At 38.0% G+C, this 20,788-nt stretch overlaps 1 protein-coding gene across 1 annotated transcript in view; it reads right to left on the minus strand.

Moving 5' to 3' along the window:
* SLC15A5 (solute carrier family 15 member 5) overlaps window positions 1–19,703 on the minus strand; it is a 64,333-nt gene extending 44,630 nt beyond the window's left edge. The window contains 5 exon segments of the mRNA XM_040968063.1: window positions 10,112–10,193; window positions 10,641–10,739; window positions 13,480–13,599; window positions 13,602–13,646; window positions 19,566–19,703. Coding sequence (XP_040823997.1) covers window positions 10,112–10,193; window positions 10,641–10,739; window positions 13,480–13,599; window positions 13,602–13,646; window positions 19,566–19,703 — 484 coding nt within the window.
* Window positions 19,704–20,788: the final 1,085 nt, after the last annotated feature.

Here is a 20,788-nt window from a genome sequence, read left to right on the forward strand (position 1 = left end):
TTACCTCTTAGGAAAGAAGTACTTTATTACTTGCAAATAGAAATGCTTTGTTATGAGAGTTTCCCAGCTATTGCAGTTGATTCACATAAGGCTTAGGAAAGATGAAAACTGAGAATGTGTTGATGAATAATCTGGACACTTTGAACAGGCATGGGCCTGGAGGCTTAACTCCCCAGCATTTCCTACCATCTTGTCTCTGTTGCTCATCCGCCTGTTCTCAGCTAAGCCGTGCACTGTGTGGATACCAGAATGACTGTTGACATTGAGCCAAATTCCTCTATGGTCTCAAATAGACTTCATAATTAAGTTGTAACTATAAGCACAATAGAAGACCATTTCCAAAGACATTTTCCTCAGTTTCCCTAATTCCCAAGTTTTAAAATTCAAGGACTTGTATTGCATGTTTTAAATTCACTGTTTTCTCTGTAGTGTTCTCTCTATAGAAAAAAAAGTCACTGTGGCAAGGCAAATTTAGAGTTGCTCCTACTGCATGGTAAACTGATAATTATGCTCTTATTAAACAATTAAGTATTGCTATCATGTTATTCCTTTTTAAAATTTTTATTTATTTATTTATATTGGAAAGGCGGATATACAGAGAGGAGGAGAGACAGAGAGGAACACAAAGGTTTGTGTTTTTGAAAAACCAATAGAATTTTCTAATATGGATAGGAGGCAAAGAAAGGTGAGGGAAGTTTGATCAAGTTCATAAAAATTTACTAAATAATCAAGTCAAAACAGGAAGCAAGATATATGTTCTTCAAGGTGAACAAAGAGATCCATTTGATATAAGGTTGGCATTAAAAGCCCCAGGACTAAAGCTAACTTAGGGAAAGTGGGTGGGAGCAGAGAAGAGGTAGGGCTCCTTGCAATGAATTTCAGGTCTCTACTTTATGCAGAGGAAATAAACCAGTCTAAGAAAAGACAGCATGGTAGATGGGTTGCAAATAAGAAGGAAAAGAAACAGTGAGTCTACACTGATGAGTTGCACTGAGAATGGGCCAACAAGTCAGTTATAGAGGAAACATACAATAATCTGTCCACTGCAGAGCGTGGCACCTGTGCCATGAATCACAGCTACCACTGAATGTCTGGATGGACATCCTGCTGAAAACATCTGCATTTAGATGTTACATTGTCTCCTTGGATTAATCCATTAGACTTAATAGAAAATATGCCTCCTGTACAAATAGTTTTGAGTGTCATGTAGACTCAGCCTTAAAAAAAATCTATTGTCATTAAAATCCACAAATTGCTTTTCTGCACCAGGAGCAGAAAAGGGAAGTTGGAAAAAAAAATCGGAATGAAAAATTCAACTGACACTTCAAGTTCCAGTTTAAATGCGCACGGCAAACACATCAGGCGTGCACATTTTAAAATAAAACAGATGAGCTATTTTAAATGTTTTATTGAAAAACTTAAAAGAGTGTAGCTATTACTATTTAAAAAAAAATCTTTCGGAAAGCAATTTTTCTATTCTTTGTACCTTTAAGTCCTTGGCTGTGATGTTCTGCTCCTCCGACCTTGATCTAATCGTGAATATCTATGCTACTTAATTATAATAAAAAAAAAGCCTACATTGCACTCTAGATGGTAGATGCACATTTTTTTCTTCTTTGGTCACCTGCCAGTTCTCAAAATTATAGCAGTGGGAAGAAATGCAAATGAAGGCCGTGCTTGACAGCTAAACATAATGGAATGCATGGTCCACATTTGAAAAGTTACCTTAAAATAAAAGGTAGCATATAAAAAATCATTTCTTTAAGGTCACCTATGGCTTTGAATTACAGCTTTGAGGGATTTCCAATTTAGTCATCAGAGAGGAAGGAGCCAAAATAAGGATTATATGCTTTACCAGAGAGAAGGTAGAGTTTTACTTCAGTATAGTTGGGTGATCTTACAACGTAGAAATTGTAAACAAAATTTTTAAAATGAAAGAAAAATAAACTCTGAAGTATTTATTCCCTAGCACCTGTTGTGAATTAACCGCTGGTGAACTTTTCTATGCTAAATGTCCTTGCAGCTAATAAAGTGTTTTCATTCTAGAGTTCTAAGAAAGCTTTCCTCTTCATATGCTAAAATACACAACATGATACATACATATGATTACATAGATCTGTAATATTTTAAGAAAAATTGTATTCCTTTATTCACATGGCTATTTTTTTAATTGGGAATTTACATAGTTAGATAATCTGAATCTAGAAATAGAATGTATTTGTGTGCCTTTGGGTGTATGTATTCGTAAAAAAAACAAAGACATGATTTTATGAATCGGCTCCATCCAATGAACTACAAGCAGGACTTGTACTGCTAACTGTGGTCCTCAGTCAGACCTGAGACCCTAAGTAGAAAAGGGACATAGTGTACCTTCCAAACTTCTTCATAAATATGCTGCATTTTTATTAAGTAACTCTGGTGAATTGAATCATTTTCAAAAATACAACTCTCCCCATTGCTGTTGTTTGTACATAGAAGTGGTACAGACAATGCCAGTAATAAAAGAAAAAATATTTTTAAAATTACAACCAAAGTTAAGCAAATTGTATATCTAGAATCAAAAATGGAATAGAACAGATAGTCCAGAAAAACAAGTGGATGTGCACAATGAATATGGCATCTCAGTCAAGTAGGAGCAGTCAAGACTTTTTTCATAGGTGACATTGAAATAACTTGATAAGAATGTGAGCAAAGAAGCTGCAGTTGAGTTCATTCTGAAAACCTAAAGTAGCTTCCAAATGACTCAGAGATGTAAATACAGAATGAAAAAAAATGGAAGAAAACAAATAGATTACTTTCTGCTCTGGGAGTGACTAAACCTTTTCCACCATTACACAAAATCTAGAAGCACTAGTTGCTACATTTCATTATAAATGTAAACCCCAAACATAGATAAGACAAACAAAAGCAAAAAAAATACTCTGAAAATAATAGAAGTGAATTTAAAAGGTATTTGTAGAGACTAGACTTCACATGATCATGGCAATTATGGTATAGCCCTGAACTTGCCTCTTGGTTAACCCTGACACTCATCTCACGCCTGTGGAATGAGCAGTCATTAAGAAAACTTGTTGGACTGGACCTTGGAATGTCTGTTTTCTAGTGCTTGGAATGCTATTGTTTCTTGAGAATAGTCCAAATTCACTTTGGTTAGCTGTGGACCACTGGCAGTGTAAGATCATGCATTGGTGAGCCTCTCCCTCTCAATTTTTCAATGAGTCTAAATTCTGTCTCTTTAATGTAGGATTTATTATTCTTTATTAGAAAGGCATATCAGATTTTACAGAAAGAGGGAGAGACAGGAAAAAAAAAAAAAGGCTTTCCATCTGCTTGTTCACTCCCCAAGTGGCTGCAATGGCTGGGGCTGAGCTGATCTGAAGCCAGGAGCCAGGAGCTTCTTCTAGGTCTTCTACGTGGGTGCAGGGTCCCAAAGCTTTGGGCCAACCTCGACTGCATTCCCAGGTTACGAGCAGGGGGCTGGGTGGGAAGTGGAGCAGCTAGGACATGAATTGGTGCACATATGGGATCCCAGCACTTGCAAAGTAAGGATTTAGCCATTGAGCCATTGTGCCTGGGTCCGTAAATCCTGTAGAATCCCCTTGTAAAAGGAGAATTTTCATTTCTTCCTTCACATATTCTACCTTCATGCCTTTTGCTCTGTTATGAAGCTCTTTCAACATTCATACTACATATATATTATTAAATAACTATTCATGATTTTAAAAAATTGTACCAGATTGTCTTTTAGTTCTAATTACCATAAACTTTTGAAGTCCTTGTGTATGTTCTACAAATTTTTATAAATCTGCAGTGTGCTTTTTTAATTTTCTCAATATCTTTTGATAAACAAATATTTTAAGAAATTTTACTTCGTTTTTTTCTGAATTGGTTCGTGTTTTTTTGTGTTCTGTGTGAAGACCGCTTTCTAAACTTGCATTTCTTCTATGATTTTTCCCATATATTAAAGGGTAACGATTCACTTTGAATTAATTTTCAGTAGCATATCATACTTAATTCTTTTCCTATTTGGCTATTTTAGCATAGTATCTTTTCCTTGATGATTTTTTGACCTCTTTTTCTGACTTTAAACTCAGTCCTACTTATCTATCCTCATGCCAATTCCATAGTGTGTTGATTATTCTTGTTTTCTTTTTTTCTTAGTAGCTTTCTTTGAGATTATAATTGAGGTTTAGTAAATGACACATATTTAAAGTGTACAATTTGATAAATTTTGAATAGGTATTCATGCATGAAATCATCACCATATTCAAGATAATGAACATATCGGTACTGAAATTTTTCTCTCATCTCCTTGCAATCCCTCATCCTGCCCTCCTCTTCCCACCCCTTCCCATCTCTAGGCAACCACTGATGTTTTTTTCTTCACTATAAATTAGTTTGCAATTCATGGATTTTTTTTTTTTGCTAATTCAACATATTCGTATCTGTATCATTTTCTCTGGCTTCTTTCATTTTGCATAATTATTTTGAAATTCATCTGTGTTTTCACATTTATCACATTTCTTTTTATTGGTAAGAATATCCTATTAAGTAAATATACCACTATTTGTTCCTACATTTATCTGTTGATAGACACTTTTTCTAGTTTGTGGCTATTACAAATACTACTACTATGTATGTTCATGTACAAGTCTGCATAGACACATTTGTTTCTGTTTGTGTAAAAATTTGGAGGTGAAATGGCTAGGCGATATGTTAGATGTATATTTAACACTTTAGAAATTTCAAAATGAGTTTCAAGTAGCTGTAATATTTCACGATACCACATGTGTATGTCAGTTATATAGTCCTTCCATGTCTTGGCCAATACACACTGTGATAGATGTATATACCACTAATCTTCATATTATATAATTAGATAATTATATTTTACATCTCTTATAAAGTAATGATGTTGAGTATCTTTCCACATGCACGGGGACCATCTGTTTATCTTCTTTGGTAAGTGTTCCATTCAAATTTTTGCCTACTTGAAAAAAATCTCTTATTGCTGACATTTAAGAGTACTTCAAAAATGTTTTAGACACAAGTCTTCCTCATTAAGTCATTTTCCATTGTTTTCTTCAAGTCTGCAACTTGTCTTCATTTCCAAACAGTGTCTTTCAAAGAGCAGAAATTCTTAATTTTGATTGTCGAGCCATGGTTTTGTTTTTCTTTCATGATTTAGATTTTTTTTTTTTTTAGGGCTGCTTCTGTGAAATCTGCCTAGCATAAGGTCATGAACGTGTCCTGCTTTCTTAGAGAAAGAAATCTGAAACCCACTCACATGAGTAGAAGCCCAGTGTGGGTCAGAATGGAAGGAGGAGGTGATGGCCTCACTGCTCTAGCTGTCTTCCCAGCTCTTCGCAGTGATCAATTTTTCCATTTCAAGATGCTATCACTTCCTTATTAACCCAGGATTCACCACTAGCACTTACCTTCTCTCATTCCTCTCGCCATGTTCTGTCTATCATTAGTTGTAGATATTGTTCCTCCTGTTTGGAATAGTGGTCAAAAGATAAGTTCTAGTCAAACTCAGTGGTCTTGCCGTTTCTGGAATCCGAGGTAACGTTTACAGTGAGGATCCTGTGCACTAAACCAGATTTTTTTTAAAGAAGTGAAGCCGACAGACTGTAGCTGCATATAGCTGCATGACACTATTGTCGCTGCCCATTTTCCTCCATTGGTTAATTCGGGGCAGAACAAGAGGTGGTACTGGAACTTGGACAGCTAGAGATGGAAAGTTGAGAAAGATCCAGCCAGTCAGATTGCTGCAGGTTATCTGGGACCTGAAGTTCATGACAAAGAAGTTTTGATTTATTTTTTGTATTATTGGTAAGTCAGATATACAGAGAGGAGGAGAGACAGAGAGGAAGATCTTCCGTCCGATGATTCACACCCCAGATGGCTGCAATGGCTTGAGCTGCACCAATCTGAAGCCAAGAGCCCAGAGTCTCTTTGGGTCTCTTATGCGAGGGCAGGGTCCCAAGGCTTTGAGCAGCTTTGACTGCCTTCCCAGGCCACAAGCAAGGAGCTGGATGGGAATCGGGGGCTGCCGGGATTAGAACTGGCGACCATATGTGATCCCAGTGTGTGCAAGGTGAGGTCTTTAGCTGCTATGCTACTGTGCTGGGCCCTAGATTTATTTCTTAGGGCATTGGGAAGCCAATCATATCGAGCTGAGCAAAGGAAAGGGCATGGCTGATATGATCTTATATTTTAAATGGTAAAAGAAAAAGGAAAGATTATTATGTCAAATCTGTGAGTTATGAAGGGGACATTGTAAGAACAATCAGAGCCCTTGTGGTTTCCTGGGTGGGAGCTACAGCGTAGCGGGCTGTGATTGTAGCAAAGGAAAGCAAGCATAGTAAGTAGGTATGGAATAGATGTTTAGAAAGGAGACGTGTCCAATCAGGAGGGTCTCCTCACTGTCTCTGTGTCCAATCAGGAGGGTCTCCTCACTGTCTCTGTCCAATCAGGAGGGTCTCCTCACTGTCTCTGTGTCCAATCAGGAGGGTCTCCTCACTGTCTCTGTCCAATCAGGAGGGTCTTCTCGCTGTCTCTGTCCAATCAGGAAGGTCTCCTCACTGTCTCCGCACATCCTGTGCCGTGTCCTGTCTCAGAGCTGTCTATCAGGTCTCCTTTATCAGGCCTCCATTCTTTTATCCACTACTCTCTTGGAATGTTCTGTTTGTTTTCTTCGCTGAACTCATAAGGTGAATGTCCATTCCACAATTATTTCACTTTTGCCGATTTTTCTTCTTGTTGACAGAGCGTCAAGCAGACTGACAGCAACGTGTCACTGCCTATCCTCAATGTCTTTGTCTTCATGAGAACTAGTGTAGCACTAGGAAACAGCTAGTTGAATAATCACAGTGAGTCAATCAAGAATTATTAATGGCATCTCATAGAAAATCGATCATCAAACAGCAATAAAAAAAATTACAACACTGGTCAATCATTGACCTGGAATAGTAACGGAATCTCAGACACGGCCATTCTGAGTAGGCACATTTCCTGCAGTCCACGAGTGGACACTGCTGTACTGCGGTGTAAGTTACACAGTTAGAACTGTCTACCATACCTGAAGAGAGAGACCCTAGGCTCAGCCTCAGTTTAGGCTTTCATGCTTGTTGCAAGCTGTATCCTTCAGTGCTGGCTGTCAATCTAGAACTGAAAGCATGATTACATTTCTTGGAATCTCACAGAAATCTTGTGTAAAATGTTAAGCATTATTGAAAGAATCCGGGAGGACACGGACTCTTCAGCATACCGCATGTGGACGTAAATCAAATTGCTCTAAAGCCGGTCAAAGAAAATTACAATTATTCCAAGACCTAAATCTTGTAAAAGGTAGTTAGGAAGCAAAGAATTATAGTGCTGAATATCTCCATGTGGGAAGAGATTTCACATAAAGCACTAAATGCGTTTTAACAAGAGCCATCCACCCTATTTGATTGTGTAATTTCCGGGAAGAATTATCGAGCACAGCCATGTTTTAAATATGTCTTTGTTGAGCCATGGGCAGGACACATAATTAAGAAATTTTATATATATATATGTGTGTGTGTGTGTATATTCTATAAGAAAAATAAAAGAAACAAAAATCCAGTCTTCAAACTCACATTAAACTCCTTTCATCTCATAACTCACTAGCAAGCTGAATATATAAAGCACCTCTCACATAGGAAGTCAGAGAGCAAGGCACTAAAGCAAAACAAATACCAGTGATTAAGGAAAATTGAAAGCAGAAGTGAAAATATGTTTCTTTAGTCTATTTTTAAGTATAGACTGGGAACTGCAAATAACTGGGAGTGCTTATTGTGGTTTTTTTTTTTTTTTGTCTTTGTGATTCCATGGTGCTGAATACAAATAAGAAAAAAATTATTGCCTCAAAGTCCGGCAATCCTTTCCAGATTATTTATTTTAAACATTCACTTAATTTATTTAGTAATAAATTTAAGGTCACTCAAGTGTTTGGACATTTTGGAGGCTGGCCAGTCTTGACATGCTTCAGATTAAGTGATTTTGAGAGAAATGATTTAAAATGGTCTCTTTCAACCTAAGAAAGTGTTGAAGAAAGAAGACAAACTTTCTGCAAGTTTCAGACTTTCATAGCATTAGTGGACGATGTAAAGGCCCCGGTGATCATATTTTAATTTACACTCAACAATATTGAGGAAATTTGCCAGGGAGTTGCAGTTATCCCATGGAATAAAATTGGGTTGGAAAGGGTCAAATAAAACATGTGGGTTCTGATTTCATGGTGGGTGCTTGTTTTCAGTTCTTGCATTTCAATTACTAAATATAACCATTGTCCATCAAGTTGCTTCTAAGAATATTCTGATAGTCACATATTTGGGGGCAAGGGAGAGCAATATATATTTTATAGTTGTTTTTCTTTATCTTAAATTATTTTGGCAAAGCATTTAAAGTCAATTTAATAAAATGAGGTCATTGTTTTGTTGAATAGATGGCAAGATTATCTCAAGTATTATTTTTAATTACACTTGTAGGGACTTCTCCACTCTGTGTTTTCTCTCTCTCCTTTTAAACTTGCTTTTATCCCCTTTTCTTCCTGTTCTTCCCCCCCTCCCCTCCCCTTTCTTGGCCAGTATCCCAATTTTAATAGTTGTTTTTATAGATAATTTTCTCATTTTCCGTATTTAAGATCTTTGAATCAGCACATATCTTAAAGTTTACAGATGGGAATAAATTGTGACACACAAGGCTGCCAAGCTTGAAGGAGATCAAGGAGCACTTAGGGGAAAGCCAGGAGGCGGGAGCAGTAAGAAATATAAGGAGTTTTTCTTTTACTCAGTATTCTTTGGTTTCCACAGTTTTATCCACAGTTACGTGTGCTTGGAAAGGAATTCTAAGTGCATTCTTACCATTTGGCAAAGATAAAGAACACAGAACTGGTTGTTATTAGAGTGAGAGTATATCACTTGGTTAAAGTTGTCTAGAGCCAGTGCAGGTAAAATGTTAGGTTGAGTGATATTTTTTTCTAAAACCTGTGACAGGCTATTCTTCTGTATGTAGTTCAGAGCATTTTTTTTATTATCAAGATTATTCCATGCATTGCTTTCATGTTCTTATTTGAACTGTGCCTCATATATTGCAATTTCATTATTGAATAATATATGTAGGAGTAGACATTTGGCATAATGGTTATTATGGCAAGACACTCATGGCCTGTATTGTTATACTTAGGTTTGATACTTGGTTCCAGTCTTGACTCCAGTGACCTGCTAATACAGACTCTGGGAAGCAGGAGTGATTTTTCATGGGACTGGGTCTGTGCCACTCACATGGGAGATCTGGATTGAATTCCAGAATATCCTGGTAGTTGCTAATGGATAGGATAGAATTGATCTCTCTCTCTCTCTCTCTGAATGTGTCTGTGTCAGTGTTCTGGAAAAGGCTGCTCAGATGAATTTTCTATGCATCTAAGACAAGAGGGTCACGTGGAAGAATATTGATACAGCTTTTGCAGTATTTTGTGAGCTAAAAATTTTTATCTGTAATGTCTTTAAAATTTTAGTCAGTAAGTAATACAATCAGGAAATTTCCATGTTGCACAGGTACCAGGTAGAGTCAACTGGAGTAGCAGATACTAAAAATCTCTGTAAATCAGTCTCTAGAAGATTTTCCAGAAGATTGCCAATATTCTCCCTGAGGTTGAAGCAGGTGAAATTCACTCTAGTAAAGGCTTAGCAGCAGACTGTGATATGTAGATAGGACACAAATGATGAGGTGGAGTAAGTCGAGTAACACAGAGGCAATATTTGATGTTAATTGTGACGGATTTTTAAATGATGTCTACAAGCAGACATAATTATCCACATTCTTCATGCTTCTAAGGGACAATTTGCACAGGTGTACTCACCTCAGTCCTGCCCAGAGTGGCCACCCTTAGCTTGTACATCTTAGCTTTCAGAAATCACGTTAAGAGCCAGGCTCCCATGTGCATCACTGCGCAAGAATGTTGGCAGGTTTTTATGGCTCTCAATGTCAGGGAGTTGTGCTTTATTCCTTCAATGAAGTGTGTAGTTGAGGAAGATCCAATACCAGATGGCAATGTTGGCTAGAAGTGGGTTTTCTCACCTACATTTGGCAGCTTTACTCGGAAGTAATGCTCTCTGTGCCTGAGACTTCTCGTCTGTACTACTTAGCATGATCGTTGGGATGCTCTAGGTGGTATAGAGGCGATGTGTCACATCTTGTTAAAGGTCATGCAAGTACCAACATCTGACATCTGTGCTGAAAATGGGACTGCAGACAGCTTACAAGGTATTACAGATTAAAAAGTGGTATGTTGCTTTTGTAAAAGCACTACTGACATTCATTGCAAGATTTGTCATTTCTGAGGTATTTTTGACTCAGAGGAATAGATGATGAATTAATGAACTGCCCATTCTGAAGACAGCTCCCTCTTAAATGGTGTCATTGTTTCCCAGTGTGAATGAAAAACATTGGTTGTACGGGTGAGCATTTGGCAGTGGTTACACCACTGCTTGTGATGTGTGTTTCCCACATCAGAATGCCTGGTTTGAGCTTCAGTGACTGTACTTGCCATGCAGATTCCTGGGAGCGTGCATCCTGTAGGGCAGAAGGCCATGTCCTTGTCACCTACTTACGTGGGAGACCAGAACGCATTCTGGACTCATGGCTTCTGCAACTTGTTCTGGGCATTCAGGAAGTGAACGAGTGGAGGGAATATCTGCAGGTCTTGCTACCTTTTAAGTAAATCGAAGGGAAAAGACACTGGTTTTACCTGATGGTTTATTCATCCTTTAACAACAGCAGCAATAGCTACCATAATTTGGGTATCTATGCTGTGTTAGGACACCTTGTGTATCAATAAGTGATATAACAGTTCTCTAAGGTATTCTTACTTTGTACACGAGGCACCTGGGGCTTTGAGAGGCTTAGGAGCTTGCCAAAGGGTTACCCACTAGGCTCTTCATCCCTCTTGACACCAATCCTGCAAACTGTCCAGGAATAGAAGTGGCTTCATCTCTATCAACCACAGTAAGAGGATATTTACAAAATCCGTCCCTTAGTTAAATAAAACAGAAACAAATGTGATACAACCAGGTTTGGCCTTCATGGAGCTTGTTGTCCAGTCTTTTACCATGTTAAAGAATGATGACCTGATTTGTACAAGCATTTCTAGAAGCTTTAACATTAGGTTTTAAAAATGCAACCTGATAGTAGCAGAGATTCCAACACAATTAAAGAAAATTTTTAAAGGTAAATCTAAATGTGTTTAGCCTGAATTTGGCCTGGCTCGTCAGAGCTGCACAAATTCATTTTCACTCTGCAACCCATCCCCCTTTCAAAGCCCTAAAGCCCAAACGCCTCAGGAGTCCCCTTCATTTCCCAAAGGAAATATTTCATTCATATAATGTCTCCTTTGTAATCAACACTGAGAAATGTCACTTTGATTAAACACAACTCTGAATGACTAAGACCACAGTACAATAAATTCTCCAGAGCTATCTTTCAGAACAACTGATTGCTCTACAGTCTTAATCCTCCAGAGTCTTATTTAATCAAAATGATGTTGCTAATTAAGGATTAAAGCCTCCGAATAGAATAAAAAAGAAGGATTTTTTTCTTTCTCCTTTGGGCAGGTCAAGGAGGCAGAATCTGCTATAAGAAGGTAAAATTCCTTCTACTTTTAGTAAACTACATTATTCTCTGACATTAGGACTCAATCTAAAAAAAGGCATGAGTGCTGTGTAACATTAAATAATTGGAAAAGATAAAAAGGAAGAGAAGAGGAACTACTTTGGATAGCTAAAAAAAAGTACTGGGATAATTCCAAAAGCCCATGGAGAATGGAATTGAATGATACATTATTTTGGTGCAAAAAAAAAATTTGAAATTCATGCCTATGAAGGGTCTTCTAAAAGTTATTGAAAATATATATCCTGAAAAACTACTCATAGATTTTAACTATTTTAGTTGAACAATTACTTTCAAAGTATCTTCTTATATATATAGTGCTTATATTAATACCTTCTCATTTAACATATTTAATGTGAGTTTTCTTTAAACATTTTGTTTGATTCTATCAGTACATTTTTCTACCAAAGGTAACATTGATAGAAAGACTATTTTAGAAAAAATACCAATCTATTTCACAGAAATTCTATATTAAATGTTAAACTCCTTTTACTGAAGTTGTAAATTTCAATTTGTTTCTGAACTTTTGTCGAATGATAGATATTGTGCCATAACACACACACACACGTGATCAAACATGTGAGAACTCACTGGAAAAGTTTGGGTTCCATTGAACATAAACATTCAGAAGTTAGGGGTGAAGTATATGAGAAACAAGCACAGATTGAAGTTTTGCTAAGTTGTAAAATGTTTTCTTTCTGGTCTGGCCTTTGTAATCTCTAAAAAATCAGTTTACGTGTGCTACAATGTGAACTAGTAATAACATATGCCCCTTTTTCTGACCACATGATAGGTGCTGAATTCTCTGCCAGCAATGTATATATTATCCTCTCATAAAATCCAAGAAGAGCATTATTTTCCCACTTCAGAAATGAACAGGGCCCAGCATGGTGGCCTAGGGGCTAAAGTCCTCGCCTTGCATGCACTGGAATCCCATATGGGCACCAGTTCATGTCCTAGCTACTCCACTGCCCATCCAGCCCCCTGCTAGTGGCCTGGGAAAGTGGTAGAAGATGGCCCAAAGCTTGGGACCCTGCACCTGTGAGGGAGATTCAGAAGAGGCTCCTGGCTCCAAGCTTTGGATCAGCTCAGCTCTGGCTGGTACGGCCATTTGGGAAGTGAGTCAGCAGATGGAAGATCTTTGTCTCTCCTTCTCTCTGTAAATTTGACTTTCCAATAAAAATAAATAAATCCTTAATGAGACAGAGAGAAAGAAAGAAAGATTGAAAGGAAGGAAGGAAGGAAGGAAGGAAGGAAGAAAGAAAGAAAGAAAGAAAGAAAGAAAGAAAGAAAGAAAGAAAGAAAGAAAGAAAGAAAGAAAGAAAGAAAGAAAGAAAGAAAAAAAGAAAGGAAGGAAGGAAGAAAGGAAGAAAGGAAGAGAGAAAGAAAGAAAGATTGAAAGAGAAAGAAAGAAAATAAACTCATGAACTCACCGAGGAATATACTCTTGGTCTATTTGGTCTGCTCATGTTAAGTAGGGTTGAGATTTCTACTCAGATGTCCTCGTCTCCTGCTTAATATGGCAAGCCAACACACATCTTTTAACCTGGAAGGCAAACTTCCCAAGGTGCCTTGGGAAGATATTCGTAAGATGTTCTGATCTGTGTATGATTTGTAAGATTCCATGTTCACAGATTGAGTCATCCCAGACCTCCTGACATCTTCACTTACTTACCCAGTGACAAAAACAGGACAGCTACTATCAAAATGGAACCAGACAACAAATGAGAAATTCCAAATGGGATAAGAATGTCATAAGCCTGGTTCGTTCTTGACCATAGCTACCTCTCCGTTAAATAAAGTCATTTGTTTCTATGATCCATTGTCCTGAAGGCTGTAAGCTCCTGGCAGACACACAGTGGCTCTTACTCCTCCTGTGCCCAGGCAGACGGCTGAGATTGCCCCCCATAAAACAGCCTGTGCTGCTCCTTTGTGGGTAGGTTGCTGGGGGCCTATCTGATGGAAAAGTAACAGCAGATAATAGATCAGTGCCTGGAGATGGAGGGAAAAAAATAAGTACAGTACAGCTTAAACTAGACCATCAAGCTTTCTTTTTTGAAATATGCATTTTCCTCCATTAGTTTATGAAAATGACATATATGACTTCAAAGGATTTGAAGCATGTATATGACCTATCTGTTAAAATGCTGATTAAATTGCTCTTTTTCTTACATATCAGATTCCCTGGGTTCAAACCCTGGCCCTGCTCCTGATTCCAAAATCCTGCCAAGGCAGATGCTTGGAGGCAGATCTCTGGAGGGGATCTCTCCACCTGTTGGGTCTTTGCCATCCTTGTGAGAGACTGGATTAGTTCTTGCATCTGAGTTGTTGCCTGGCCACTCATAGTGTTTTTACACCAAAAGAAATCTTTCATTTCTCTTTCCCAAAAAACTTCTTGAAGTGGTCATGTATTTTATTTGAGGAACAAATTGACATTATTAACTCTTTCAATAAAGCCAAGTAATATGAATAATTTAAAATAACATTTTAAAAAATATCATTTATTAGTCTGGAGCTAGAGCCATGCTGAAACCACCAGCTTGGAATTCAAAATTGTATTTGCCCTGTGGATGGCAGGAACCCATCCTCTGAGCCATCACCTGCGCTTCTCTCAGCTGCGGGTTAGCAGAGAGCTAAGTCAGAGCAGAGCTGGGACTCAAACCCAGTGACGTTGATATGGGATGCTGGGTTTCAAGCAGCGATTTAACCCTGTGCCAGACGTTAAGTCCCTGGTTTTAAACATGTTTATATATTCTTTTCAATGCTACTTTACAACAGTCTTGTGAGATTTATGATTTGTTTTACAGTCCCTATTTATTGTGAATGAGTTCTGCACAAATATCCTGACACATTAATTTTTGCATGTCTTTTTATTATTTCCTTTAACTTTAGTTTTTAACTAAAGGCATTGATATTTTTATGGCTTCTTCATGCCACTAGAAAATATTCTTTAGAAATATAGTAATACAATCTCTCACCGTCATTGTGTATCAGTGAATTCACTGAATTTATTGTCATTAAATTTTTTGTTTTGCCAGTGTGATCTGTTTTTTTAAAAATAGCTTCTCTGTGTTAATTTTGTTCCCTGTTTTATTAACTTGGCATTAACACTATTTGGTATTTTTCAAATATAGTTGCTTTATGTGGTTAGTTTTCTCGATTACATTATTAAGTTCTTCATAGATAAAAATTATATCTAATGCTTCCAGCATCCCTCTAGTGGCTTTCAGAGGGTGAACACTATGTGCATTCCATAGGTACTTGGTAACAGATTGATTTGTTAGGAGTGTGAGCTCTTACATTAGCTATTTTGCAACATTTCTTTTCAGGGTTAGCCAGAAACAGAACTCCTTGTTTTCCATCTGCACTCAGTCCTCTCTTCTCAAAGTGTGATATGAAGCTTGAGCAGTCAAAGAGGTAGCCACTCAATGAATTATTTCTTATAGATTCAAGGACAAGGCACTTTCAGGCCATATGGTACCTTTGCATAATCAAGACACCTTATTTCTATCTTTTGACAAAGTGTCTTACTAATGCCTATTTTGTGTGATTAAAATTTTATTTTTCCCTGATACAAAATCGATGTCACAAGAGTGTAACCTATGATATAGATGATATGAAGTCTCCTATTTTACGTGCGGTATTGTGTACTTATATCGCCAATGTGCCCATATTTTGAGTTTCTGTGTAGCACACTTTAGAATGCCATGTGCTTTAGACGTTGTTCTTCTGTTCAGTGGCTAATGAGTTCATCAGGGAAATGAAATGTGCAGGTGGACATTTACCTTAAAGGAGTAAATTCAATTATATGCCATGATTTGCATATATTTTAATGCAGAGAAATTAACACCAAAAAAAGTTTTATCCGTGTTGAAATAAGAGAAGGACCTTTCAAGTCTTGGATATGAGATGGAAAGATAAAAAGGATGGTGACCATGTCAGGTGAGAGAAGAGCATGTGTAAGATTAGAAAAGTAGAGAAGTAGGCAAGGAGAAGTTCGATATGGATGAGGCCACATATTACAAGTGAGGTCTACAGAGGTGAATATAGAATACATTGGAAAGGTTCTTGTATGCTAACTTAATACCCTTGGGTCTTTTTTTGTTTTTGTTTTTGCATTATAAAACCAGTCCATAAATTGATTTCCTGAGAAAGTGGCTGTTGGTGTGACAGTGTAATCAGATTGGCAAAAAGCAGCCCAGTGAGTAGGCCTTTGTAATGGTCTGGGTTGAGAAGAGCTGCATTGTCAGTGAATGCGTTGCAATTTAGAGACGTTTCTGGTAGGCTTTATTGAGTGTTGGTGGTGAGTTTCAAGGTAGAAGTGAGCCAGGAATACAAAGAAATAAGTTATGGTAAGAAAATGAATGGATAGGGAATTGGCTTAGCACATCTATTTACCAAATTCTAAAGTTGGAAATTGCCATCCTGCTCTGATGACTTACCCTGGAGTTAAATTTTTCTAAAAAATATTTTTGAAGGGTGGGTATTATGGGGAAGCAGATTGAGACGCAGCTTAATTTGTCCACATTCCATATCAGGGTGCGATTTGAGTCCTGACAATCCAGCTTCCTGCTAATGTACTAGAAAGGCAATAGATGATGAGTCAAGCATTTGTGCACCTGATACCATGTGAGAGTAGAATTTTGGGATCCAAGCTTCAACCTGGCTCATACCTAGATGTTGCAGGGAACATTTAGGGAGTAAAACAGAAGATGGAAGAGCTAGCATTCTCTCTTCCAAGTATATGAAAATACACATTTATTTGAAAAGAGGAGAGAGAAGAAAGGAGAGGAGAGGAGAGGAGAGGAGAAGAGAGGAGAGGAGAGGAGAGGAGAGGAGAGGAGAGGAGAGGAGAGGAGAGGAAGCTCTCCTGTAACGAAACAATGAGTAAGATTGTAGCTTTGCATGTCACGTTCCCATGCTAAAATGTTGTAAGGTCTTTTGCACACTCGTGTTCATTCTGATGAGCCAAAAGCACAGGAGAGAAGACACGAGTTATTTGGACATTTGTGGTAGCTTAGTGTAGCCAAATCTGATTTGTTTGTTTAATTGCTTAGAGACTGAATTAGATTCTTCCTCCAAAATTATATTGAATTACATGAATCCAGTTGCATATGTGTGGAAAGTCATCTGCCTTACGCTGATAAAGGTTTAAATACTGAGGCAGAAGATGCAGTTTTTCAGGAGAATTTGAGCATTAGATCAAGAAATAATTTGAGTCTAATAATTTCTGATATTTTAATTAAACAAGCCAGAACACTGCCAAGAGATAAAGCGCAAAGGAAATCTGTTTTGAGGGGGCAGGATACCTTATCATTATTACATTTCTTGTTATTTTTGGTTGAGGTTCTGATAAGAAAGTTAATTAGGTAACAAAAAGTGCTAGTACATTTAGGTAACAAGCAGAGTTTACAAGAAAGTAATTTAAGTGCACTAATGAAAGGAGAAAATATTAGACGAAACCTTGCTTCCCGTAAGTTGACCCCATGCTTGTAGAACAGTCTCACAGGAAATCAGAATCAAAAGGTGCTACCTGGCTCCTTTATTATTAATCAGCAACTCAGGAATCCAGCAACCAGCCTACATATGCTTTGGGGAATATTGAATCTGGTATCACCTTGACCCTCCAGCTGAGTGAAAGTACATCTGAATTCTATTTTGGAAGCGAAGGGGGTACCAATTAAGAAGCAGCAGGGAAAGTGAACATCTTAACATTTAGGGGTTTTGTTACAAGGTATAAGAAGAACGGGGAATGGAACTATTGAGTCAAAGTCATAATGATCCCACACAAAAGCACAGGGGTGCTATCTTCACATTGGAGTCAAAACCAAAGGTATTAGTCTGGTGCCTCTTTTTCTCGTAGTTCATCTTGGGGATTGGGAGAAAAGCCCTTTGATTATTCCTCATGGTGTCACAGTAATAGTAGCCAGTTGCATCTAATTGGTACCATTGATTCCTTCTTTATTAACATCATCCTAGTTTTCCTTGTGTTGAATGAATATACAATTTATTACCTGAAGTTGGACTCTTTTTTAGAGTAAAGTGATGCTGTTTACGGTTACTTCTGAAAAACTACTCTGATCAAGGATTGTCCAGAGAAAACTTCAACATGTGGTCACCCTATCTTTGGGGTGATGATTTCCATCTATAAAAAGTTCATGATGGGACTGTAAATCAAGTATTCCTTTTCTTCTGAACACAGGGGTCCATACATGGCCTGGAGCAGTTCTTTTAACTTTTATTCTCCGGAGCTGGAATCATGAGTGGAATGACTGACGTGTGGACATGTTGGGAGCAGAGCCACTCATTGTTCAATAGGATTTGGCTGCAAGGCCTTGATGGAGAAATCAGAGCTCTGGTTCTTATCCCGTAAAGGCATGATGAGTTGGTCCTTCTGCAAAAGACACATGATTCCAACTGATGCTTGGTTTAATGGAGTTAGCCACATTTGCTTTCCTTACCTTCCAAAGAACCCCAAGTGACACCTTACTATTTCATTTGCCCTGTATGCAAGAGAAAGTATTCCTTCGCCTCTGATGAAGTGTTCCTGCTGTTTCATATCCCAAGCAGGGTAGTGGAGAGTGCCACCCTTTCCTCTGATGAAGGACTTGTTTGAATTCTTTGACTTCCCAATGTATTCTTGATCCCTCAAGAGGCCACTGGTGGTAAGACCTGTGGTTTGGGGGAATATTTGTGTTGGTGACAAAAACAATGTTTGCTTTCTTTAAAACAGCTATTTATAATCCTTTCAAAAGAGTCATCTACTTCAGATAAATTTATTTGAGCTATCTGAAGGGAGAGCAGGATATGACAGCAGTATTTTAATAAGGATAAAATAATTAGCAAAAAGGACATTCATTGAACTGGGAGCAGGAGAACTGACCTACTCTTATCCCTGTATTGCTTATAAAAAATTCTTTTTTTGTCTATCTGCCTATTAATTACTTAAACCACCAACAATGAAACACAAACAGTGTAACCAACATCAGAAGGTCATTTCTGAAGCTTGATTTTAAAATTAAGTGAAAAAGTGTCACGGATCTCATAGGGGAATGTCTTTGCTATTATTTGCTTGTATCTTTCTTTAAAAAAAAATTTTTGTGTGGGAGAAAGAAAGAGAACCCACTCACTGGATCAGTACCTATCCTAACTGCCCCTCAAAGACTGGAAGTGAAGCAAGGCCAATGTTGTGAGTGGGGAACTCAACCCAAATCTCCCTGTTGGGTGGCAGGGGCTCAGTTACTCGAGCTGTCCCTCTGCCTCTCAGGAAGCTGAAATCAGGAGTCAGAGATGGGAACTGAACTCGGGAACTTCAGTGTGAGACATCTAAGCCAGCATCCTAACTGCTTGGCTAAGCACTCACCACAGTTTTCCATTTTTATTTGTATTTTCAGAATAACTTTTCATAGTTGTGCTAAACAATTTTTGAAGGAAAAGCCATTCTAGACCAATCATTCTCCATAAATAGTATGTAAAAGATCAGTGGAGGATATTTATTCCTATTGATTCCACTTAATTCCATCGACGGTGAAGTTTGGTAGCTGATTTAAAAGCTTGGATAAGAACTTTGGGGTTGGCTTCACTGTAACGTAACTATTTAAAATTTTACATCAAATATTTGTCTTGATGACTTCCCCCCCCCCATTTGCTGTATCATCAAGATGTAAACCCAAACTGAAAAGGTGAATAGGAAGGTTCCTATTTTGGTTGTGTGAAAATGACAGTGCATGTAAACTCTTCTATTACCATTACAAAATAGTGGCTGCAGTTGTATGTTTCCTATACCCTGATCCTCCGTCCCACGTGAGGCAGAATTGCTTCAGTCTGTAGCAGGTTATAGCTCACACAGTCCCAAGAACACAGAAACTTACCAAATCCTTTAATTGCATGTTTTCGTCTTTTTCTGGGGATAACGGATGAGGAAGGCTATTGTACTCCCTGTCAGGCTTTTCTTCCGAACAATTCAGTGAGCTTCTGAACCTTTGTATTGTGTTGATTTCCATGCCCATGACTTATCTGTGTGACGTAAGGTAGGACTGAGTCAGGGGTCGTGTGGACACTGCGAGGGCAACCATACCCATATATTTGGTCAAATGTTATTCCAGTTGCTGCTGCAAGGATTACTGTCGTTGCTGTTGTTGTTGGGATACTTTTAAGTCAGAGTGCTTTGAGTAAATTTTTTTCTCTTCCAAACTACTGAAGGTCTAAATAGGACAAAACTTTGACCTTGCTTAGGCCAGAAGGGATTCTCCAACAGATTGCCTTCAAACTTCAAGTGTGAAAACATTGGCTATTCCTAGTTTCCTGGTCGATTGTCTTTGCACTCAAGCTGCTCCTCTTTCTTGAGCCTCCAGCCTACGTGCTTCCCTCATCAGAGGCTGGGTAGGTCAGCTTCCACAATCACAAGAGCCAGTCTTTAAAATGAATTGCTTCTTGTGTATGCGTGTGTGCGTGCTTTACATAACCTCCCTGGAAAATCCACACTCATAGAGGTACTATCTGTCTTGTCCTGATTCCTCTCTCTGTTTAATTGTGAAGGCTTGAGAATACGAAACTTGTGTCCTGATATTCGCATTTAACAGAGGCATACAACAAATTCTAGAGTCGCTGATTAGTTGCTGGACATCACTAGCTAAGTTTCTTCTTGAAACTTCAAACTCGTCATATCCTAAGCTTAGATCAATATCTGTTGAGGTCCTATTCCTCTTGCCCTGTTTCTCCATGATTTATCATATTGCCACTTACTCAGATATTCAAGTGAGAAAATGGCAGTGTCCTAGATGGTTTCTTCATTTCTTCCCAACCTGTTAGATCTACATTTTTTTCCCAAAACATATTTATTGAGTACCTAACATTTTATAAACACTATTCCAGACTTCTGGAGAGAAAACTTCCATCAGTTCAAATATTTAAATATTTAATAAATCCATTTTGTATCTTCCTTTTACCCTCTTTTTGTATTGTTTAAGATAATTTATTATCCCAAGATATAAAAGATATAGTTTTATAGGGTCTGGGATTTCATTTCCCCCCTCCCCATTTCCCTGCCCCTATCTCCCCATATCATTACAATAGTGTAGTACTTCATAATGAG

Source organism: Ochotona curzoniae, unplaced genomic scaffold (assembly GCF_017591425.1).
Source record: "Ochotona curzoniae isolate NIBS_2020 unplaced genomic scaffold, NIBS_Ocur_1.0 contig_1482, whole genome shotgun sequence".
In the NCBI taxonomy this organism is placed as follows: domain Eukaryota; kingdom Metazoa; phylum Chordata; class Mammalia; order Lagomorpha; family Ochotonidae; genus Ochotona; species Ochotona curzoniae.